General features: G+C 37.6%; 1 protein-coding gene across 1 annotated transcript in view; it reads right to left on the minus strand.

Annotated features, from left to right (window-relative positions):
* DHRS9 (dehydrogenase/reductase 9) overlaps positions 1-11264 on the minus strand; it is a 32305-nt gene extending 21041 nt beyond the window's left edge. Inside the window, exons 1-2 of the mRNA XM_020990914.2 lie at positions 11089-11264; positions 837-1189 (exon numbers count right to left, since the gene is read on the minus strand). Coding sequence (XP_020846573.1) covers positions 837-1149 — 313 coding nt within the window. The 5' untranslated portion in view covers positions 1150-1189; positions 11089-11264. The remainder of the gene's footprint in view (positions 1-836; positions 1190-11088) is intronic.
* Positions 11265-26200: the final 14936 nt, after the last annotated feature.

The raw sequence follows: 26200 nt of genomic DNA on the forward strand, positions 1-26200 counted from the left end.
TTGTGATCATTGAAGCTCTAGAAAATCCAGAAGTTCCTGGTACTATCTCTCATCGATGCCCCATGTGTTCAGATAAGGCTATGAACTTCATGACCAGTTTTCTGACTGGGGAGGTATTGAGCTTCAACATGGCAGAATGAACACCATGTCCACAGTTCATTTTGGGGGAGAGTACAAGGAGAGTAGAACGTTACCTAGGACCAGTCAGGAGTTGTTTTTTGTATATGCAAGAATGGTCATTGTCATCCCTATGATTCTAGACTTGCTTAGTATAAGAAAGAATAATGTCAGGTGGATCCATCATTCAGATAGAGCAGTTCTGCACAACCTGCAGCCCAAGGGCGACTTATGGCTTGGCTGCTTACAGCACGCCAAAAGATTTTGGGTGGCCCATAAAAAATGTAGAGGAAAACATCCTCTATAGTTTTCTTGAGCCACCAGAAATCCTTTGGTGGGCCACAGGTTGTGCAGGTATGAAGTAGAGCCTAGAAATGTCACTATATGTAGTTAAGATTTCTTAATCTGCGGGTCTATAACTTGTTTTTTTAAAAAATTTAATAACTGTCTCAAGTTATAACTTATTTGTTTTGTAATCCTATGCTTTTTCTTTTATGTGTTCAAAAATATTATTCTGAGAAGGAATCATTCCATGGCCTTCTCCAGACTGCCAAAAAATCCATGACACACACACAAAAGCTTAAAAACCCCTGCTCTGGTGGGATATACCAAACAGATGGGGGTACCGAGACAGACATGCATATTCAGAATTTATTTGCATGGCTAGTTAAAATGAAGGAATATTTAATTTGCTTAAAGTAATACCTCATCTCACTCACCTTTTTCCCCAACCTCATCTTTCACCCACTGAGCTGTCCTTTTCACATTGTCTGGGTCAGTCACATCCAATAGCACAGTTTGAAGCTTTCCAGAAGTTGCTGCCTTTAGAGCTCTGGATCCAGATTCCGTCAAACAAGCGGCAAGAACACGAAATCCTTTTTTATCAAAAGTTTTTGCTGCCAAGTTTCCAAAGCCTGTGTCACACCCAGTGATGAAGATATACTTATCATCAATGTCAGCAATCCTTAGAAGTCCTTTGCAATTCCACAATAAACAGAATATGATTAGAAAGGCTAACATCCAGAGGATCATTTCTTTTTTTCTTTTGGCCAACAGGGAGACTCCTTTTCCCCTATAATAAAGGAAAATGATGCATGCTTTAAAGCTTGTTTGCTTGTTTGTTTTTAAGCAGCTCAAAGTTCAAATAAAATCTTGGCAAAATGATGCTAGCCATTATGAAAAAAAACTTTAAAAATGTTTAAAAACTGAATACGTATGCTTGTTGGCAATTTCTATTGATAATATGGTACTTCAAATACTGAAAAAAATACTTCCAGTGTAAGGCAGAATCCACCTGGAAACAAGCACTGTTTGAATGGTAAAAGTTAGTGAAAACTCTTGTCACTAAGTTGTGCCTTGTCTGAGGGTCACTGTGAGAACAAATGATAAGAATTTTACAGGTCAATACTACTGATGAGGATCACATAGGAGCAAAATGCTAGAAAAAGAAAGTTGGGAGGAGGAGAAAAGTAAATTAGTATTTCTCAGAATGGGGCCACAATAATGGTCATTCAAATAGAGATATAAAATGGAGTGTGGCTCTGCTGAAAGTAACTTTATTTGGAAAGGACAAGGAAAGTAAAAAAAAAAGTATGTCTGTTAAAATAGTATCTGTGTGTGTGTGTGTTTCTTGTGTGTGAGGGCAGAGTTTTAGGTCAGATGGCTTTAAAACAAAACAATGACACACACTTTTATTCCCCCCTCTAAAGGCTATATACCATAAAAACAAATTTAACAACGATAACCTTGAGTGTTAATGGACTGAACTCAGCATCAAAATGGAAGACAGTTGAGAATTGTCTTAGAAAACAGAAGCCAACAGATGCATATAAAAATACTTTTAAAACATAGAGAGACATGTAGAATTAAAGTAAAGAGTGAGGATAAAATTTATTTTGCTTTAGCTAAATATCACAGAAGTTGCAAACAAGATTTCAGATAATATAATGATAAAAATATGTATTATTAAGAAATATGAAAGAAGAAAAACTACATTATGATTAAAGGTATAATAGAAATGGAAACAATATCAATAGCAAATATGTGTGTGTGTGTGTGTGTGTGTGTGTGTGTGTGTGTGTATAGCCTTTTGGGGTGAATAAAAGTGTGTGTCATTGTTTTGTTTTAAAGCCATCTGATTGCTAAGTTATTACATCTAGGAAAACCTAATTGATATGCAAAAAACCTAGGTAGTAAGACAATAACTGTAGGAGAATTTAGTATTCCTTTCTGGAGGACCTAAGAGATCTAACAGAAACTTAGACAAGAAATAAATTACCTATTTGAACAGAAAAGTAAAAAATAAATCTGAAAAACCTCTGATATTTACTGAATAGGAATTTCAGAGTTTGTACTTATTTTCATAATCATTAATACCTTTACAAAACTTGATCACATAACATATTAAAACATAAAATCTTAAAAATAAATGCAGGCAGGGATAAATAATAAATATGTCCTTTATATTCTGTAACTGAATAAAACTTTAATTGATAAAAAATATTAACAAAATATGTTGAACTGAATGGAGACTAAATATATCTTAAATAATATGTATATCAGTGAATAATTCAAAGAAAAGCAATTATAATTAAGATAATTGTAACATGCTAAAATCTATAGACTATAAAAAAATCAGTCCTCAAGAATAGATATATTTTGAATAGCAATATTTAAAATGAGCAATAGAGAAGAGTTACAAATTAAGCATACATTTTTAAAAAATTCTAGAAAAATGACAAAGTAGTAATGCCAAGCCAAACTTAACAGAAGGAAATTTTAAAATCAAAAGAGAGCTAAGAAAATTGAACACAAAAATGACTGAATTACTAAACCTAAAAACTTGTTTTTTTGGTTCAGAATGACAAAGTGATCAAACCATTAGCCAATTTAATTAAAAATAGAGAGAAGAAAGTAAAAATTTTTTAAAGTGGAGTATTTACTAATGAGCAGACAGAAATGAAATGACCAGAATCTATTATATGATCAATTGCCAATAAAACTGAAAATTCAAATGACATGGACATGGATGAATATCCATATATATCCATGATACAAGAACAACATAATCTTAGAAAGTGTAACCAAGAAAATCTCTACCAACAGAAGAAATTCCTGAAGCACATAATAGTTAATTTTGATTATATGAAATTACAAAGCTTTTTGCAGATATAAAAATGGAGTTAAAATAAGAGGAAATTACATGACTTGGGAAAATATTTTTACCTTAAACATATCTTTATGATTGAAAGCCATTTCCTAATAGATAAATGATCAGATGATAGAATACAGAGTTTTCAAAAAGAAGAAACATAAACTATCAACAATCACCTGGAAAAAAGGTTAAAAATCATAAATAATAAGAAATGCTATTTAACATAACTCTGAGGCATCATGGAAGACCTGTCAAATTGGGCAAAGATGGAAAGATGATGGAAAAATTCAATGTTGGAGGAGCCATAGGAAGTCAGACTAATTCTCTGTTGGTGGAACTGTGAATTGATCTGACTATTCTAGAAAGCAATTTGGAATTATGTAAGAAAATCCACTAACTAGTTCATGCTCTTTGTCTAGTTATTTAGGGGTCAATAAAAGCAAGAAATGGGTCTGTGAATTCAAAAAGAAACATGTACAATACTGTTTGCAAGGAGAGGGAAATAAGCCAAGTACCTAACAGTTGGAGAGCAGCTAGATAAATTGCAGTATACAAATATAATGGAATAATGGCCCTGAAAGGGATGAGGATCAGGATTCAGAGAAATGTGGGAAGACTTCTTTGAAGTGATGCCAAGTGAAGAAAGTGGCAATAAAAGAACAAGGCATACAATGACTATAATAATGTAAATGAAGACAAACCTAAAACTAAGAACTCAGATTAGGTTAGGTGAAATATAATACAGAACGCAGGTCAAATGGATAAAAAAATCATAATAATACCAAGCCAAATGCACTTCCTTTCTGCTAAATGATAAACTACAAACTAGTTATTCAGTGAAAAGCCATTTATTAAATACTTCCATTTATTAAGTGCCTACACTAGCATAGTGTTAAACCCTGGGGATAAAAAGAAAAACAAAAAGTCCTTGTCCTCAAGGAGCCCAGAGTCTAGTGGGGGAGAAAACATGCAAATGACTATATACAAGTTAGCCATCTACAATTGGAAAAAAAAATCAACAGAAGGAAGGCATTCACAGTAAGAAGGCTTAGGAAAGGCTTCCTGTAGAAGATGAGACTTTAGCTGAGACTTGAAGGAAGCCAAGAGATGGAGATGAGGAAGGAAAGGGTTGCAGGTATGGGGAACAGATAGTGAAAATGAATGGAGTTGGGAGATGGAGTGATATATACACAATCCCATTTCACTTAACTGTTTTTGAAGAATGTATTTTGAGGAGGGGGTGTTGGTATTTATGGGTTCATTGGGATGTCTGCTGTTCAGATCTTATCAATTAGAACAATTTCAAAATAAGAAGTGAAAATGTCTCAAAGTAAGTAATGGGATGTTACTTAGAAGTTGGGGGTGTGTAAAGAAGAAGCAATGCCTTTTTTTTAAAAGCTTCCAGGAGAAGTGGAACTCCATATTAGGTGGAGTTGGGCCTAGATAAAATTGGGAAGTGAATTTGCATTCCTAGTTCATCTTCTCACTTTCATCTTATATTTTTTCAGGTGTTTCTTTTTCTGCCTAATGGTCTCATGATGCCTTCTGGTTGTACTGGTAATCCATCTTCAGTGTGCTTTCCAGCTTTTTCTACCTTCCTACAGCAAAACTGGACTGCTCCAGTACCATATAAGAACAGATATTCCTGTTCTTATACCTTTGGCCACATTGTTCCCTAAGCCCAAGAAAGGAAAGGCTGCCCTTTATCCCCTCCATTTGTTGAATTCTTACTTATCTTCGAAAGCCCAACTTAAATTACAGCTTCACCAAATGTAGCTACCTTACAGGGTGGTTGCAATGACCAAATTATACAATGTTTGTAAGGTGCCTAGCATAATGCCTGGCACATAGTAGGTGCTTAATAAATGTTTATTCCCTATTCCCCTCTCTGCTACTCACCAAGTCCTTTGTCAGGAATGACCTTTCTTCACATAGCACTTTACTTGAAACTTTATAATAAACTAATCATGTTTCACATGTTAAAACAGGAACAAAGATGTCTTCTAAGTTCCCTTCCAGCTCTAAAATTCTGTGATCCTAGAATTGGAAATCATAGGATCTGAGCGTTTGAGCAGATCTCAGGTCATCTAGTCTAACCCATATCAGAAAAAGAAACATCTTTACAATATACCTAACAAGTGGTTATCCAAACTTAGCTTAAAAATCTCTGTACTGATGGGCTAACATAACAATCCCCTAAAGCAGCCAATTCCATTTTTCTATCACACTTATTGTTAGGAAGTTTTTCCTTACATTGGGATTAAATCTTCTTCTTTGCAACTTACACCCATGGCTCCTTGTTCTGCCCCCTGACACTAAACAGACAACTTCCATTATATTCCAGAGACAGAGACAGAGACAGACAGACAGACAGAGACAGAGACAGAGAGACAGAGAGAGAGGGAAATGGATTGATAGATCTTAAACTGGTAGCCATACACCAAGATGAGTTGAGTTCTGCTCATGCATGGAGGATTCCCTATCCACATATGCAGAGAAGGAGTGCTTCTGTATCAGTGGACCATGTATAGATGGAAGTGAGGACACTGTGAAGATCCTGAAGTAACAGCAGAGAGAACAGAGGTGCCAAGATGCTGGGAGACCTGGAGAAAACCCCTGTGCTGAGAGCTATTGCATCCATGAGAACTCTAGAATGAAGATGCTCATAGGCAGCTGAACTGGTCACAGCATTAGCACAGCAGGGAAACACCAAACAAAATACCAGTTGAGGAGACATAATTAAGAAGCAACAAGACAAACTGATGCAGAGTGAAATGAGCAGAACCAGGAGAACATTGTACACAGTAACAGCCACATTATGGGATGACTGACTTTGATAGACTTGGCTCTTCACAGCAATGCAAGGATCTAAGACATCTCCAAAAGATTCATGATGGAAATTGCTATCCACATCCAGAGAAAGAAATATGGAGTCTGAATGCAGATGGAAGCATACTATTTGCTCTCCTTTTCCTTTGTTGTTTTGTTTTATTGCTTCATTCTCATGGTTCCTCCAGTTAGTTCTAATTATTCTTTACATCATAACTAATGGGAAAATATGCTTAACATAAAGGTATATGTAGAGCCTATATCAGATTGTATTCTGTCTTGGGTTGGGGGGGGAAGAAGTGGGAGGGGGAGAAAATTAAAAACTCAAAATCTTATGGAAGTGAACGTTGAAAACTAAAAATAAATGAATTAAATTTTTTAAAAAGAAGCAACAAGAAATGATACGGAAAAACAAACACACATATGAGAGAGAGAGAGAGAGAGAGGGAGAGAGAGACAGAGACAGAGAGAGTTCTTCTTTACTGTTATTGTGAGATATATAAATTTTACAGGTCCAGGAACAGGGAAAGTTGACACTGTAGTGACCCCAGTCTATAGAAAGTGGTACATTTAAGTTGGTAGTATGAAATAGGTCTCTGTGGGAAAGCACAGATTTTTTTTTTAAATCTCTCTTTGGGCTATGATAAAAATACTTTATTTTTTGTTGTAGAAACAAAACTTTTCCTATGTTTGATGCTCTTGTTAGCCTGCATGCTTGCAGAGAATCTTAGAGGTCCTTTTGGAAAAAAAGAAAAACAAGCCAGTATGGACCTTCCTAGTTTTTTTTTTCCCCCAAATGGGGGAATGAGCCAGAGATATTTTTTGAGAAGTACATAGAGAATTATATCTTGGTCTTTGTTTTGCTTGACTGTGTATATTCATTACAAGGATAAAAAAGAATAAGAGAAAATAATTGTCCATTGAAAACAGTAAAATTTAATTAAAAAGAGAAAATTATTCTTGAGCTTCATGTTTGGAGGGATGAGCTGACACCTAGACTACATGTAGCTCATGCTTGATAAATATTGCAGAATTGAATTAAATTAATGTAGGCAATGAAGGGGCTGTAATTCCTATTCTACAGATGAGTACTGAGTCACAAAAAGGTGGAGAGCAACTTGTTCATTACCACGCAGCTAGAATATTACAGAAGAGAAGGACGCACAGCAGAGGAAAATGATGCCAGAAGACAAGGGAGAATGGAAACATTGAATCAAGGCTATAAAGATTTATAGCCTCACTATATGGAGTGCTAGGCCACTTGTTAAGAACGTGAAAAACCCCAAGAAAGGCAATTTCCCCCTTCATTTGCCTTACCGAATGTGTGATGCTGATTACTTGTCTGTTTATATCTACTTCTGCTTATTTTAATTGTCTCTTCTGTGGTTCCCTGTCTTGATTTGAATTTAAAATCATTCTTCGCTCTTACTTCTTGCTACTCACTCGCTGCTTTTGTTTTTATGTATTTAATAAAAAGAAAATGAAAAGCTGCTCCTGCTGTCTCATTGTCTCCTCCTGAAGAAAGTAAGAATGAAGGAGCTCTGCACTTAAGTCCTCCTGGCTTTGATTTTTATATTACTAACTTCAAACTTACAGAGTGCATTTCCTTAGTACAAAATTCCTTTGAGAAGCATTAAATCATACTGGCAAGAATTTAAACAACTTCAGTTTACTGATATCAGCTTGTCTGATCAAATAAACTTCTCCTCTGAGTTGAATCAGTAGCTAAACTGTCTACCAGTTGACACCCAGTGTGGAATATTGAGCAGGAAATGGTTATTATATGTGACTGTATATCAAAGAGAGTATTTCTTGCTAACTAGCCCTTAAGAAACAAACCTTCTAAAAAAATCCAAAATATTTTATTTGTGTTTCCTTGTTCCTTTTTGCCTATTCCAAAATATTCCCTGAATTTTGTTCCATCACAGAACAAGAATTTAATAAATGTTGAGTAGAATTGAATGCATAATGTGATTTTATTATTTTGTGACATTTTCTCTCAAATGAAAACATCAGAAGGCAGTTGTCTCTTTTTTTTTTTTTACTTTCTCTTGCTACTCTGGAGAAGTATTTGAATGACCTACCCCAATAGATCAGTAATCTCATTGATGTGGATGCCGTCTCTACCCCATCCAGGCCTGTTTATCCACAATTCTGGACTGCAGAATTTAATGGGATTGACTTCTATGTTCCCTTCTGTAATATTACTTTCTGACATTATTACTTTATACTGGCTACTTATAAACTTACTGTATTGACTAGAAAGGTATGCTGCGGGTCTGGGGGAATAGAACAAGAAAAAGTTTAATGTGCACATAAATCAGTAGCAAATAAATTTCTTTTTCTACTTATGATAGGTATCCAAATGGTCATCCATAATTGAGGCAATATATTATATCCTTAGACATTAGTATAAATCTCTTCTTTTACACACACACACACACACACACACACACACAAAACCATGTTTTCTGCCCTTTTCATCATCAACTGATCCTTATGAAAAGGGCCTGAGGAAGACAATGTCCCTTACAAATAATCTGGAGAAAAGAGACTGAATTGCCTACAAAAAGATCTTTCTAGATCACAATAAACTTTAAATTACCTAAGTGCTACACACCATGAATTAGAGCTTGCTAAAAGTGAAAGGAGCTGGGTAGCAGCTTCTCCCATATTATAGACTCCTCAAGTAGCTTTATGACCATGTGCCTACCAGACTCAACTCTTCCCGCTACTTTCCCTTTCACTGTAATTTATGTTAATATCCTGTAATTACAATTACCAATATTCTCATAGATTTGCTTTGACACAATTTTTTGGCTGTTTATTACTTAATTTATCATCTATCCATTCATTCATTAAACAAATATTCACTGAGTACCCGTATGGGCAAAGGCAAAGTTGTTCAGGTGTTTCAGTCATGTCTGACTCTTCCTCATCCCATTTGGGTTTTTCTTGGCAAAGTTACTGGAGTTTCTTCCCATTTCCTTCTCCAGGTCATTTTCCACAGGAGGAAACTGAGGCAAACAGGGTTAAGTGACTTGCCCAGAGTCACATAGCTAGTAAGTATCTGAAGCTAGATTCGGATTGAGGTCTTCCTGATTCTAGGTCCTGCACTTTATCCACTGTGCCACCTATTTCCCATGAGAGATACAAAGTTGAGCAACCACAACCAAAAAAGCAAAACAAAACAACCAGACTCTGCCCTCAGGGATCTTACAGTCTAGTAGGGAGCACAAGACATGCATATATCTATATTAAGAAGAATGATGCAATCTTTTATAAGAAGTACAAAGTGGAGGGAAAGATCACTTTCACTGGGATGATCAAGGAAGATTTCAAATCATAGAATTCTGTAATTTTAGAGATGGAAAGGACCTTAGATATCACTTAATGTAAACCCTTCATTTTATAGAAGAGGCCTGGAGAAATTAAGTGATTTGCCCACAATCACACTGTAAGTTAGTGTCCTCTTCATGGAGAAAATGGCCATCTTCAGGCTAATATTTGTATTTTAAGGAACCATCGAAGACAATGGTGATTATTTTTTTTTAAATTCAACTAGAATCTCTGTATAAAAATTCCAAATAATACAAGATTATACATTTTGGATGTCTTAACTACCATGATTTCAGGTTTCTGATAAATCTTTGGATATGAAGGATAATTAATGTTATGTGGATATACCAAAGACTGTCTTCCAACATTAAGAGCTTTTTCCTTTCCACTATAAACATCCTTGAACAAAAAAAAGGGCACTTGAATTCAGGACAACTTCAGCATGATGAAGTAGCTTCCAAGTTAGGTTTCTTTTTTAAATTCCCTCTTTCACTTGTTTGAAATATGTGACAGAATGATAGATATTAATCTCCATAGATCCCAAGGTCTGTTTGACAAGTAAAGGATAACTTAAAAAACTCAAATAAAGGTTTAAATATCATTTTAGTATGTATCTTTCCTACTAGCCAATTTAAAGTTGTTTGTACAACTCCACGATGTTTTTCTAATAGTTTCTCTAAACGTTCCTAAATGTTCATGAAAATATCAGAAAGCAAATACAGTAGGGACATAAACTACCTCTTCCATAAATCATAGGGTTCTACAGAACATTCAAATGATTCAGAAACTGAAACCACAAGACTTTAGAAAGAAACTTACTGTCCCAAGTCCTGCATCATTTTGGTCAGTGAAATGGCAAACAATTCTCACCCTAACCAAGCTTTCACATGTGAAAGGCATATGACTTGGCATCTTCCAGCTCTGTGGAACAACTTCTGATAAAGGTAAGAGAGGCTACAATAAAATGAGCAGTAAAAAGACAGACACGTCATGCATCCTCTACATTCTAGAAAGCATTTCTGACCCCTAGTTCCCTTTAGTTTTCCCCTTTTCCTCTTATTTTTGCCCATCCTCCTGGGCCCAGTTTGACATCTGAAAGTCAGTTTGTGTGTCCTACCAGTAGAAAAGTCAGATCTTCAGCAAAAACTCTGACCCATGTTACATTGTTGCTATTGTCCAGTCGTTTCCATACTATATGTTATTTCAGTGAGCCAATGACCTGGGTGCCTCATTCTATCCCAAGGTTGATTTTTTTTTTGCTTTCATTTTCTCATTAATTGTGAAATACCTGCCAATGAACTCTGTCAGCATAAACAGTTAAAAGCAAAAGATATTTATGAATATAGTATGTTCTGTAACCACGAACAGAATCTTGGTTATAATAAATATAATAGTCAATATTTTGGGTAAAGACAGAGCTAGAGTGCTTCCTTTGCATACCTGTCTGCATCACAATTGTATAGACTCCACAAAAGGGCTCTTCCAGATACAACATACATATATACTGTTTCATCAATCATGTCACTGATTGATGGCAATTTGAGAGATACTTTTAGTTTTTTCCTATAAGAAAGAAGAAAATTTGGAGGGGGTGTTTAAAAAAAAAGTTATGGGGGAGGGGGAAATGACCCTCAGTTGTTAATAATTACCTGATCTCAAGATGAGCTGGCTAGCGGAAGCTAGCTATTCCTTGACTAACTCCAGGCTTCTTTTGACCAGAAATGGAAGGAAAGGGTGGACCACAGAAACCAAATGTTGCTGCTCTCTGGGATGGAGTGGAAGAGGCCAAGGCAGCTCAGAGCAGGGTGTCTGACCTGCTTCTGAAACTGCAGGTCTGCTCTTTTATTCATGAGTCATATTGGTTGTGACACTCACTGATGACTCAGATGTTTCTGATGGGTGAAGGAAGCCAAGCAACTGTGGGCTACACATCACATAAGAGAACAATATTTTTACTACATTTATTTTTAGAATTCTTAAGAGGTGACCTAACAAAAATTCCTGAATGGCATTCTAAATGATGAATTGTTCATATTTGCATGTTTCTAGACTTCTTTCTCTTTCTCAGTTTACTCACATTTGGGGCATCTTATCATTAATTTTGCTGAAAAAAGAGAAGTATGAAAAACTCCTTACAAACCTTAGCTAACATCATCATCATCATTATGTAGGAAAGGTGATCTATAATGATGCTTTTATTCTTTTTAAAATTTATTTTAATTTATTTTTAGAGTTTTTTATGTCTTTCAAAAATGTTTGTTAAAGTAGGCAGATGAAAAAATTGATCAAGATGTAGTTTTGGAATTCTTGGTGGGCCTTAATATTTCATTCTCTCCCTTAGGTTTCAGGACAAGATCAGAGGGAGTCCCAAGACCACTCACTAAAGGAACACCAAAGGTGTTCCTGACTGAGACATGACTCTTGGAAAACCCAGAAGAGAATGGCATATCAAAAAGCAGGTGGCACCCTCCGATTCTCTGCCATTCGACACTACTCCATGGAAGAAACTTGGACAGACACTGACATCTGAAGGGATAGGAGTGAAATGTGGTTCCCTGTGAACTCCCCACCCCCTGCAATTTGTGTTAGCTACAAAACACCTACAAACTCTATACAGAGTGCTTTCTTGTAGGTCCCTTGCATTTCTCTATATTTTTGCACACTCTTCCACTTTCCTAGAACCCTTAGTTTCTTTACAAAATGTATTTTTAAAAAATTACTCATCACTGATTAGTGTGAAAATAATACGTTTTTCTAATTCTTGATGCAAAAATCCATCTCTCATTCTGTTCTCTGCCTTGATCAGTTTCCTAAAGATATTAGGTAAAAATAATGAGGGTCAAACTTATATCTGGTATCAGAGTCCTATAGCCAGAGACCTTTAAGAGCACACTCTAACCCCTTTCTACTATAGATGAGGAAACTGATACTGGGGTTAACCTGTCTAAAGTCACACAGTGATAGGACTGAGATTCTGGGCCCTTTGACATCTTAGTTCTTTCCAGACTGTTACATGTACTAGAAGGGATGACACAAAGACCTTCATTCCCCAAACAATCTCCTACTTGCTATCTGTTGCCTGCCTAAAATCCTTTTAAAAGTTAACAAAACTTCATTCCATAAAGGAGAGAAAAAGCTCAATATGCAAAAGACACTGTGGAAAGAAGTTACTGAGAAATTCACACTAAGTAAATGACTGACCATAGATCCCCTTCTCCAGTAGGATTTGATAAGGGTCAGGGTGGAGAAATCCTAAGAACAACCAGTGCCTGAAATGGAATGGAGGTGGGGTGTGGGGGTGAGTGGAGAGAGATGGGAAAGCATAGAAGGGTGTGCTTTGGAAGGGGGAATGAAAAGACATCCAGAACACTAAAGATAAACATTGCCTATTTCACAATTGAAGAGGAAAATGAAAAACAGACACTGAGGGTGCCAAGGATAAATATTGCCTATTTCACAATTTTGCTGTTCTCTAACCCTATCTCTAAACCTAATTCTGTTTCTAACCCTAACTCTTATCTTAGATATAAAAGCCTGGTATAAATTATTCATAAATAGATGTCTTTTGTGTGGGTTCAAATATTAGGGGTATGACCAAATCAAATTCTTATCCAATTATTTTTATTTTCCTTGCTGAGCCACTTTCATTTGTCCAAATAATTGAATTGATTCTAACCAGGTTGGATTCTAACAGACTGGAACCAATACTGACCTCTGTACAGTAATCTTCACACCTCCATAGACCTGAAGTTCCTAATATGTCTTCAAGATTTCTTAATATTGAAGTATTATTTTGTTTGAAACTACCTTCCCATATTTGATTTTTGGTGCAGAAGGAATGGTAGCAGTGGTAACAACAACAGCAACACAACAAAAAGGAACACCTGGACCTATGAATTTCATTGGAACTCCCAAGGAAGGAAACGCCCCCTACCAATGATGGTGGCACCTTCTCTGAAACTTATTGTCAAGGGACTTGCCTAGAGCACTGAGACTTGTGACATGAGTAGAATGTAGGTGTCAATGGAGCACCTGACCCTAGATCTTCCTACCTTTAAGGGAACCTCTCTATTCACTACACTGAATTTCCTTTCTGGCCAAAATTGTTGTTTAGTCATTTTTCAGTCATGTTTGGCTCTTCATGACACCATTTGGAGTTTTCTTGGCAAAGATACTGACATGGTTTGCCATTTCCTTCTCCAGCTCATTTTACAGATGAGGAAACTGAGGTAAATACAGTTAAGTGACTTATCCAGAGTCACACAGCTAGTAAGTGTCTGAGGCTACATTTGAACTCAGGTCTTCCTGATTCCAGGAAGAGCACCACCTAGCTGCCACTAGCAAAAATACAAAGCCACTAAACCATATATCTAGGTAGATACAGATAACTTTTTTTTTCTTTTTAAATTTGTTAACAACAAGTGGTAGAGTGGTTGGATTTTCTAGATGCAGAAAAATACAAAGGACCCCAATAAAATTAAAACACAAATCTAACTCATAATTACTCAGCCAAACAAAACAAATCACTTAGGTATTGACAACAGACAGAAGGATTTAGCCTTCCAAAAAATATTAAGTGCTTGGATAACGGAATTATAATTACATAGTACTAGCATGTTGGTACTTCTCTAAAGTTGTAATGACAATAAACCCCTAAAGATCTTGGTTCTCCTTTTTTCTTCTACAGACACTACCTTATTTTTACATTTTCCTCTACTGCCCTGGGGGAGTTTTCTACACCTTTTCTGGAGTAAAAATTGAGGTAGTATCAAAGCCACTACTAGAAGGAGGCAATCTGAGCCTTGCTTCAGGGCACCAATTTGGAGGATGACTACAGCAGGGCCCTTCAACAGCAAGGAAACAACAGTGCTTAGTACCTACAAGAAGAATTTCATAAAACAGGAAGCTACCACGTCAGCTTTATTTTCTCATTTGAGTCTCACACGCCCACTATGAGGTGTGTACTACAAAGTGTATTTTACAGAGAAGAAAACAGAAGCTCACAGAGGAAAGTGTCATGTCCATAGCCCCAGGGCCAATAACTTATCAGAGGTGGGATTTGAATCCAGGTCTCCCAAACCTAGGTCCATCACTTTATTCAGTGTATCACGTTGACTTTCTAATTGGTAGTATAAAGTTATTCATAGAAACCACAAACTGACTTTCCTTACAACACTGTAACTCGACCATTTTCACAGGGTTGAACCATTCCCTCTCTAAAATCATTAGGAGTGTTCTGTGATAACCTATGGGCTGGATCTGTGACTTCTTACTACTACAGGGGTCCTATTTCCCCATATGCTTCTCATGCCTGCCTGCAAGTCTCTTGCTTCCAGTTTAAGAGTAACCCATATGTCCTTGGGTCCTCTTTTACCTCGTTTTATTTTTCTTCCTGTGAAATATTAGCCACTTGTACAAGCATTCCAACACATGTTTTATGTGACTGTATAGCTGGCCTCTTTCACAATGGAGCAGCTTTGTTGCTACTTGGACTCTTCATGGACATTGTTAACGTGAGATGAAGTCAGACAAATGTTTCAAGCCTAAAGTAAAACTTCATGAGGTACCCGATAGGTTCTGGTTTGTTTCCATGACTGAGTCTTGTTTATCATTGATAGTTTCTTTGTATAGAGGCTTTTTCTTTCCATTCAGGGTACACAATTAATCCCCTTAAATAAATATATTAAAAGCTAATCCCCTCAGAAGGTGAGGCTTAGGGTAGGATGATGTGGGAGACCATTTCAGGGAAAGGTAGTTAGTACTTGAGAAAAGATGAGAGATTTGGGTGTGGTTAGAGACTTGATAAAAGCAGATTGTAATTTCCCCGCAGAACTAACTCAGTGGGCTGTGTTCAGCTGTGGTTAGCAAGTAAACATGACCCGGTGAACAAGAATAACGAAAGAGAGAGAAGGGCAGGGGAACAGGGGAAAGGAGAAGAGGAACTAACTTTCTCCATAGAGCCTTTTTTAGTTTGACCATTAGGAGATCACCAGAGATGTCCTAATTGCCAGTGCTGCTGGTCTTCTCTGCACTATTTGACACTATGGCCCACCCTCTCTTTCTTACTAGTTCTCTGACTACACTGTTACATTGCTACTGGAAGTAAATATGATGGGGCTACTTCTCTTCAGGTTGACATTCCCCCACTACCCACCATTCAATATGGCATGATTCTTTTTTGTGACCTCACCTTTCAAATACTCTGAGGTTCCTTTTAACCTGATTTTTGCCTATACTAACATACTGGGCAAGAGGAGCAATGAGGCATGGGGGAGGGGAAAGGAGCTGGAAGGACCCAGTGTGATGTAGACATGATTCTCCTTTCCCCAAGCAGTAGAGATTACCCCTTGAAGATGGTTCATGATCTTTCTTATCTTTACCCTAAATGGATCCACATTTCTTCTTCTTGCATTCAAGATGTTAAAAGAAATGGAAAATGGAGTACTCAATCATTTTTTACAAGGCCCATCTAATCCTTTCTCCAGGGTTTTATATTTAAATCTCTATTAGGAAAGTAGAATTATGTATGCAGCATTGCTGTTGTTCAGTCATGTCCAACCATTTGAGATTTTCTTGTCAAAGATACTGGAGTTGTTTGCCATTTCCTTATTCAGCTCATTCTTTAGATGAGGAAACTGAGGCAAACAGGGTTAAGTGACTTCCCCTGGGTCACACAGCTAGTTAAGTGTCTGAGGCCAGATTTGAACTGAGGAAGATGAGTCTTCTTGACTCCAGGCCTGGTACTCTATCCTCTGTGCTATGTCAACTGCCCCTAACGGCAAAATTGGTGTTTTCTAAATTGTCACAGGAGAAGAGATTTGGATACTTATCAACAACAAACGTACACTCAGACTATGCTCAGTCATGAAGGGTGGAGGGAGAAGGAAACAGAAAGAGGACTAAAGCATGGTCTCTGCCCTAAGGGAATTAAGAGTTTGTGAAAAGGGCCAGTCATTTTGTAGCTAAAACTAATTATGGAAGAAAATGTCTATTTCATTTTGCTTCAAATCACTCTTAGTGTGTAAAACTGAGAATGATTTTTTTTATAATTATTGTAATCTGTGAAAGACTATTAGTGACTTCCTGCTTTTCTGAATATAATGTTCTCATTCTATTTAGGAATAGAGAGTTGGAAGTAATGTAATGTCAAGAGTCAGTGAAATGTTTCTACTGAGGTTGAGCTCAGACCCAAACCCAAACCCAGGTCTTTTGATTTTAAAGCTGCTTTTCCACAGATCAATGTGAGTGTTTTCAGTCTGCGGGTGGGTACAAGTTGCTAAAAATCATATTTTGAGGAGAAAGGCATGTTTGAGGTATGAGGAAGTGTTGGCAGTAAAATCTGCAGACCAAACCCTCTTTGTGGCTAACCCTGGCCACGGTTCCCTCACTATTGTCAAGGACACAAAGGAGACCAGCCTGTGTTACAACTTGCTGTGACTAATGTTCAAATGCCCACGCTGTTCTTCGTGCCCCATGCACTCAGGACCAAGGCCAGAACATTGCATTTGGCTTTTGTGTTGTATCTTGTGTATCAGTGGGCATCTGTAAGTGAGCACCGATGTACTTCTAGAAGTGTCTTCTCTCCTGGTCCATTTGAAAGGAATGGTGTGACACCTCCTACTGCCAGCCCCAGAGTGTCCTCTGCTCCTTTTAAAGGGGGCAGCATTCCTGAATTGATGTCCGAAGCAGCTATCTGACAACAGCCTACGGAGGGAACAGCTAGTCCCATCGACCTTAGTGTGGGTTCCCTGCCCTTTGTATGTTGAAAGACTTGTTGATGACTTACAAAGGGGACAGGAGCTAATGACCTGGGGGACAATGGTCTTCATGCTGAGGATTGCTTCAAAAAAAACAAACAAACAAACTCTTAGAGTCCCACAACATGAGGGGCCAAGTTCACTCTGTAAGCCTTTTCACTTCTCTAGTTCAAGATCTGACACCCAGAACACCTAGGAAAATCAATACCCGGAGCCAAGTCCCCAAACAAACACAAGCAACACAGAGAATTAGAGATAGAAAATGTTGAGAAGAGAAAACAAAACAGAACTAAAAAGAGAACCCTTAGACGCCAAAGGGAAACCGTTTGATTCAGGATTTATTTCTCCTCTGTAAAATGGGGATAATAACAGTCCTACCTCCCAGGGTTGTTGTGAAGATAAAATGAGATATTTGTAAATCACTTTGCAAACCTTAAAGCACTATATAAATGCTAGTTATTTTCAAAGACATGCGTGAACCTCCATTTATAGTCCAGAAGAGGTGAGTTCCTCTCTTTTTGTAGTTCTTACTCCTTCCAGCAAATTTCATCAGGCATTATTTGTCATGGTATAGTATTTTCTCAAGCAGCTACTCATTGCTTCCAATAAATGTTTGGAGATACTCTTCTCTTTCTCATCCTAGACTGGGTCCAGGTGTCCAAGTAGTAGAAGTCTGGCGTGTGGGCATGATTCATGCATTCACTCACTTGTACAATCAAAAAGTACTTATTCAGCCCTGTGCCAAGCACTGGGGGTACAACACAAAAATGAAACAGTCCCTGTTCTCAAGGAACTCACATTCTATTCAGGGGGAAGCATGTGTCCAGGTAAATATGTGCAAAACATATAAAGAGTAAAAACAAGGTAATTTTTTAGGGAGGGAGGGAGGAAGCACTAGCAATTGAGGGGATCAGGAAAGGCCTCCTGTATGAGGTGATACTTGAGCTGAGCTTTGAAGGAAGAGAGAGAGTCTCAAAGACAGAGGGGACGAGGACTATGCTGCAGGTGTGCCAGAACATCTGCAAGAGCAAAAAGACAGGATTTGAAACGTCAGGGGTAAGGAAAGATAAGTGTGTTTGGATTGTAGCATGTGTGAGAGTAAAAATGCATTTAAGCCTGGAAAGGTTGGTAGGATCCAGGTTGGGGAGGAGTTTTAAATGTCAAAGAGAGGAGTTGGCATTTGGTGTTATGAAGACACTGAAGTTTGTTGAGTAGGTGAGTGATACAGTCAGACATGCACTTTAAGAGAGTCACTTTGGCAGCTTGTGGAGGATGGATTGGAAAAAAGAGACTTGAGGCAGGGACATCCAGTTGTCAAGAGGCAAAAAAAAAAAGCCTTAAAAATTAGACCTAATCCACATCCAGAGAAAGAACTATGAGGTCTAATGCAGACCGAAGCATACTATTTTCACTTTTTTTTGTTTTTTGTTATAGTTTTTCATGGTTCTTCCCTTTTGTTTCTTCTTTTACAATATGACTAATGTGGAAATATATTTAATATGATTGCATATGTATAATTCATCGCTTACTATTTTGGGGTGGGGAGGAGGGAGGAAGAAAAATTTGGAATTCAAAATCATGCTATTTTACTCCAGTGTTGATGGTTTCTTCTGTTTTTCTCAAGTTTTCACACACTTTTCATTAAATGGCAAAAACAAAGGAGTGTTAGTCTCCTTACAATTCCCTATCTTGTATTTCTACTTATAATAGATGTCAAAGTCATTTGAAGGTCAATTTAAGAATCATTTTATAATGGAACCAAGTTATAAGTTATACAGGCCTCCAACACTTACTCCCTGTGTGATCTTGGGGAAGTCGTTGAATCAAGATTCTTCATCTGTAAATTGAAGACTTTTAAAGTTCTTTCCAGCTCTAAATCTATATACTAGGTGATTTTACATCTGGAATGGGCACAAGCATCACACCTAATTTATCTTCATGACTTGAAAATTTTCATCATTTTGACACTTTTACCCCCAAAGCACTTTGTAGGGCTGAACACTTCTTCATGAGCTTGGCTTCATATGTACTTTTGAAGATTCATTTCTCCTAAAAGAGGGAAACTAAACTCATGGTAATCTCCAGATGTAGTGACTTTGCACAAAGAATTCAGAAGAATACAGTCATGTTATAATAGTGAGAATAAAATCAAACTGAAGGAAAAATAGGGATGGAAGAAGAATTTTATACTAAAGGGGTTGAGGAAATAATAATGGAGCACACAAAATATTGGCAATGGAAACCATATTTTCTTCCTTTTTCCACCAATGTCATTGGTTGGCTGGGTTGTCAGTTTCCATTGTCATCAGTTGACTTGGTGTTTGCTGGTCAACCTTTTTTGATCAACATCTCTGCTTGTCAGTGACAGGGGTGAGAATAATGGTGGACACTGGATATTCAAATCGCATAAGGTCTTGGGCAGCAGGATGAGAATACAGTGTGCCCTGATAGTCTGGGAACTATGTAGCAAGAAGAGATAGACTCACATGAAATAATGAAGAGTGAAATGAAAAGAACCATGAGAATGTTGTATACAGTAATAGCAATATTTTTTTAAGAACAACTTTGAGTTAATAAGTAATTTTGACTATTATAAATAGCCAAATTAACTTCAACACATATATGTATATGTGTGTGCATATATATGTGTATGTGTGTGTGTGTGTGTACACATGCACATATTTGTGTCTAATGGCACCATGGGGGGAAGAAAAAAAGGAAAAAAGAAAGTTATATAACTTTAATATATATTTAAAAGAAATGGCAAATTATACACAGTAGATGTACAGTTTCATGTCCAATCATGTTTTTAAAAGTTTTCTGCTGTGTAATGGAAATGCTTGTTTTATTTAAGTTTAGAATTTTTAAAATGGACAGTACTACTTCAGGCTGCTATACACGCTGTCTCGCCACCATTTTAAATAATTGAACGTGATGTGGGGCATTCCTACTAAGGCAACCCTAAATGTGACAACATCCACAAATGCTCCAGTTATTGTGACACTCACAACAAGCAAAACATTGGAGCACATTCATGGAGAATAAAAGCTACGCATAGGCAAAAGAGAAAACTTCAGAGTTTTGCAAAGGAAAACAGAAGCGTGAATCCACTGGGGGCAGGGTTTGTATTTTTATCCCAGGGATTAGAATACAAGTATAAATAGTTCTTGGCCAGGATCAGAGTGCAACAAATGAGGCCAGAGAAGAAAAGATTTGCCTAGAGATTTGTGGATCTTATCAAAGGGGCTCTTCAAAAAAGGAAGAGTACTCTTTAAATACTATCACTTTGGCAAGCTACCACACTGAGTAGCAGGTGTAATACAGGAGGAGGAAGTCAGTGGGGTAGGTCAGAAATTCAGAAGAAACAATATCCAGGACGAATGGCAGTTATATCATTTATGACTTCATATGCTGACAGAAAAATGTGTGGTGTGTGGTTAATAAATAAACTAAAGACATTAATGCAACAAAGTAGATTCAAGTTTCTAGGTAGCTCTGAGACTTGGCTAAAATATATCGATGGAAAGCAGGACTGTGCTAGTGAATGTTTAACTATTGGCTTTCTGAAAAGGACATGATATACTTTAAAGTTTAATTTGTGTTATTCACATTTTCTCAATCACTTTCTCCACTCTAGATAATCAACAGAGCAATAAATAGAATTCCAATTTGTAACATTTGCCAGTTTTGTGGTATAAATGCTCACAGTGAAAATTTAACACTGCTTTCCTGGCAGGCTGTTTTGAGTTGACTGAAGATCAATGCCTCCTCAAAGACATGCATCATTCAAAAGATTCAGATTAGCTAAAAGGTGTGGTAGAGTAGCTCCTGTGTGGAAATCCATGAACCAGCATGGAAGCATTGTAGGAATTCCTCTTCCTTCTCCAGGTCAGCCTCTGCACAGCTACCAGTGTGGAATTCCTAAACCACAGCTCTAATCTTGTCACACCCTTACTCTACTAACTCCAATTGTTCCCGCTTACTTCCAGGATCATACTCCTGTTGGCATTTAAAGCCCCTCACAACCTGGCGCCAACCTCTCTAGGCTTAACATACATTACTCCCCTGTACACACCCTTTGGTGTAGCCAAACAGGAAGGAAAGAAGCATTTATTAAGTGCCTTCTATGTACTAGGCACTATGCTAAGTTCTTTACAAACATCACCCCATTTGATCCTCACACCAACTTTGGGAGGTAAGTGTTATAATTACGGCCCCCAGACACACACCATTTTACAATTGAAGAGCTGGCACAGACAGTGATTAAGTGACTTTCGCAGTTTCACACGTAATAAGTATCTGAAGGCAGATTTGAACTCAGGTTTTCCTTACTCTAGGTCTGGTATTTTATCCACTATACCACCTGGCTGTCTTTAACTTAGAGTCTGTCCTGATTTGGGGCACAAAGACGGGTTCAGATCCTGCCTCCGACACTTATTGGTTATATGACCCTGGGCAAGTCACTTAACCGTTGTCTACCTCAGTTTCTTCAACTGTAAGTTGAGGATAATAATAGCAGCTGTCTTCCAGGATTGTTGTGAGGATCAAATGAGATGATATTTGTAAAGAGCTTTGGAAACCTTAAAGCACTATATACATGCTAGCTATTATTATTATTACCACCACCACCATCATCATCTCCATTAATTAGCAAAACTGGCCTCCTTGATGTCCCTCACACATACATTCTATCTCTTGTCTTTTTGTGTCTGCACAGGCTGTGACCTATACTGAGAATGTTTTCACTCTTTTCTTCTACCTCTTAGAAAATCTAACTTCCTTCAAAGTTCAGCATCACCTCCTATGTAAACTCCTTCCTGAATCTCTCAGGATATCCTCCCTACCCTCCAACTCCAAAATTACTTGATTTCTACTATAAATTTAAATGTATGCATATTGTAACCCTCCCATAGAATATAAAGTCCTTGAGGGCAGTAATTATTTCATTTTTGTCTTTGTATCTCCATTGACTAGCACAATATATGGTACATAATAGGTGCTTAATAAATGCTTGTTGGGGGGGCAGCTACTAGGTAGCACAGTGGATAGAGGAGCAGCCTGGAGTCAGGAGGACCTGAGTTCAAATCCGGCCTCAGACACATAACACTTACTAGCTGTGTGACCCTGGCAAGTCATTTAACCCCATTACCCTCCCCCCCCAAAAAAATGCTTGTTGGCTGAGAAACAGAAGAGATAGCGTGCATTACAGACTTAATGACCTAAGGGGGAATTACATTATAAATTCCATAAGCAGAGCAATAATGGGGAAATGCAAACTCTTTCAACATTTGCTGAAGGTTTGTCTCTGGTAAAAACAGAAGAGTCAAGGAATCTTTGGCTTGTATTTATAATTTCATCATTCAGGAGGTTGAGGTAGTCATATTGGAATCTGCTATTCCAGATCTGATTTTGAGCAATAGGGACTTGTTGCCAAAGTAGAAGTGAAGGAAATTTTGGAAGGAAGGAAGGAAGGAAGGAAGGAAGGAAGGAAGGAAGGAAGGAAGGAAGGAAGGAAGGATTAAAGTTGAAAAAAGAGATGGATAGAAAGAAGGAAACAATTTATAAAGCATCCACTGTGTGCTAGACTCTATGCCTTGGGAGCAAATTAACATCTTATATTCAAATTTGTGATGAAGAGAGTGTTCTGAGCCATATTTTGATAACTTTTCTTTGGGTCTCAATTTCTTCATCCATAAAATGAACATAGGGAAACCAAAAATTTTCATTGGATAAAACACAGCACCAATAAAATAAATCTTTATTGCTGACATATATGCATAACTAAAAAAGGAACACACTTTCAATCTTATGAAACTGTGGATTTAAAAATATATATATTAATTTATTCATATTCTAAATTGTGGCCATCAACAAAAATTCAAACATAGAAAAAATTTAAAATAATCATACATGAATTGTAAATTCTAGCACTTTTGCTTTGAATCTTTATTTAATGTGTAGATATTAACATGAATAAATGTCCTGTTTGTTTTCATGACTCCTTCCAATCTCTTGCTCTCTGTATTTTTTCATTTGGCTGCTAAATGGTCTGTGAGGTCCTCTAAATGTGTGATCCTTTGAAGCTGCCAAGAAACAGATTTAGCTCCAATATAAAGAGAAACTTCATAGAAATGAAAACTAGAGAAACTTTCTAGAAATGAGAATTGTCTGCCTCAGGAGAGCTGAAAAGCTTCAAACAGCAGTGGGCTGACCATAAAACTAAGCACATAGTAAATAATATTCTTGCTGAGATATGGGTTGGACCAGATGGATCCGGAGATCTCTTGGAACTCTTCATGGACCCTATAGAAGAGAGAAGGTAAAAGATTTCGGGAAGGGAGTAAGTATTTAGAGAGGAAAAAAGCAAGAGCATTGGGATTTGATGGATTTGAATAGAGTGATTAAAAATTAAGAAACCTGAGGAGGCTATGGCAAATGATATTTCTCTGGCAAGATCAAGATAAAGATGAATTTTTATCCATGTTGCATAACAAAATGACATCTTGATGATTAAGGAAGAATAGGAGGAACTAAAGGATGACAATGAGGTTATGATCATGAACGTATTTAGATGACTGATAATGAAGTCAGGAAGTAGGTGGTGTAGGTCCTTTGAGGTTCTCTTGGAAATGACCTCAATACTCTGGAAGAAGAAAGTCAGGATGAGAACTCCACAAGAAGGAAGAGGGAGGTTAGTCATGGCAAGGTCATCATTAGTAGGTAACGAGGTGAAAGGCTACTGAAAGAAGATATGGTAAGAGTAGTTATGAGAAAGAATACCATCACATAGAATAACTAAAGAGAAAAGTTGATTTGGGTCTTCCTCTTTTCTCCTTATACCTTCTCCCACGGTGATCTCATCAATTACCATGGATTCAATTTTCATCTGGCCATCCACCCCAATCATTTTGCCATTAGCCTCATTGTTGCTACTTCCCTGCTTCTCCGGTGTCCTTCACCCCTAAGCCATGGAGTAAAGGGGTAGTTAATCCACTCAGCTTTGGAACTCCTGCTCTGGAGCAGAACTGGCTTGATTTGTCAGGAAGGAGTGTGAGCTCACCTGGACTGCTCCATCTAGCTGACCCCAGATCAGGCCATGATTCACGTGCAGCACCAGCCATCTTTTCATCTTGCCTGCCAGAGCATGTGTACATGCCATCCCATTCCCCTTTCATCCCTTACTCTGGAACTAGAATTTAGCACAATACCTGGCACATAGTAAGTGATTAATAGATGATTAATTATTAACTGAATGAATAAAAAAATTCTATTGTTGAAGGGAAGAAAGTTCATTGACTCTCCATTCCTGTGACTTCCCAAATCAAAACTGTCTCCTCTGGTTACCTTCCTCTGTGTATGTTGTCTCTGCAATTAGAATGTAAGCTCCTTGAGGACTGATGATATCTCAGTTTTGTATTTATATTTCCAAAGTTTAGCACAATGCCTGACACATTTGTTATTGTTCAGTCACTTCAGTTGTATCTGATTCTTTGTTATGTCGTTTGGGGTTCTCTTTGCAAAAATGCTGGAGTTCTTTGACACTTACTTTTCCAGCTCATTTCATAGATGAGGAAACTAAGGCAAACACAGTTAAGTGACTTGCCCAGGGTCACACAGCTAGTAAATGTCTGTGGCCAATTTTGAGCTCAGGAAGATCAGTCGTCCTTACTCCAGGTGAATCTATCCACTGAGCTACCTAGCTATCCATGCCTGGCACATAATTAGTATTTAATCGATGACTTTTCTTTCATCATTCATTTAATCAGTCATTCATTGGTCTCTATGTGTAGCCATAGCCGATCTCCAAGCTCACATGACTAACAGCAACTTGGATATTTCAAATTGGACCCGTCTTCTCAATGCAGATCTTCAAGGCTCTTTGCCATCCTGATTGCCTTCCCACAGACATGCTCTAGCCCATCTGTTCCTTCCTGAATGACAGGACCTAGAACTGAGCACAGTATACTAGCTGATGGCTGAGAAGGGCAGCTGGAGTGGGATTACCTCCTCCCTACTTCTGGGAGCTCTGCTTCTTTTAGTATCGAGTAGGATCAAATTAGTTATTTTGGTTCCCAGATCACACAAAGGGGAACAAGCATTTATTAAGCAAGAGGCTCTGTGCCAAGCATCTTACAGACATTATCTCAACTGATTCTCACAACAATTCAGGGAGGTAAGATGCTCATTTTATAGTCAAGTAAACTGGGGCAGACGGAGGGGAAGCAACTGGCTCACACAGCTAGTAGGTGTGTAAGGCCAGATTTGAACCAAGGTCTTCCTGTTCAGGGGCAGCTAGGTGGCATAGCAGATAGAGTACTAGGCCTGGGGTCAGGAAGACTCATCTTTGTGAGTTCAAATCCAATCTTACACACTTACTAGCTGTGTGACCCTGGGCAAGTCATTTAACTCTGTTTTCCTCAGTGTTCTCACCTGTGAAATGAGCTGGAGAAGGAAATGGCAAACTACTCCAACAACAAAACTTCCTGATTCAACATCCAGTGCTCTATCCGCTGCTTGACATAGCTACCTAATTAAACCTCACTCATGTCAGGTCTGCGTGTTTATTTTTAAAAAATTTTCCTTCCCATTATTATGAAAGTGACAAACACCAACAAAAAGTTTCTTTCATTAATAAGAACAGAAAAAGATGGCTGCATATGGAACTACAATTCTCCACCATGTATCATTTTGGGTTATTTTTGTATTATTCACATATAATATGATAGACCCAACACTGCTCTGTTTGTCTGGGTTCCGTTTTCAATTTCATTCTAGTTTGCTCAGTTAATCTTTTTAAATATTTCAACAGCATTTTTTTTTCTCTTTTAGTATCGTTATCATTAGTATCACTGGGTAGTGAGCTGGGACAGCAGATGAAGTTTCAGGCCTGGAGTCAGGAAAAGCTGAGATCAAATTTGACCTCAGACACTAACTAGCTGTGTTACCCTGGGCAAGCAATTTAACCTCTGTATGCCTCAGTTTCCCTAAATGTAAAATGAGGATA

This window comes from Phascolarctos cinereus, unplaced genomic scaffold, assembly GCF_003287225.1.
Source record: "Phascolarctos cinereus isolate Bilbo 61053 unplaced genomic scaffold, phaCin_HiC Scaffold_726;HRSCAF=1367, whole genome shotgun sequence".
Lineage (NCBI taxonomy): Eukaryota > Metazoa > Chordata > Mammalia > Diprotodontia > Phascolarctidae > Phascolarctos > Phascolarctos cinereus.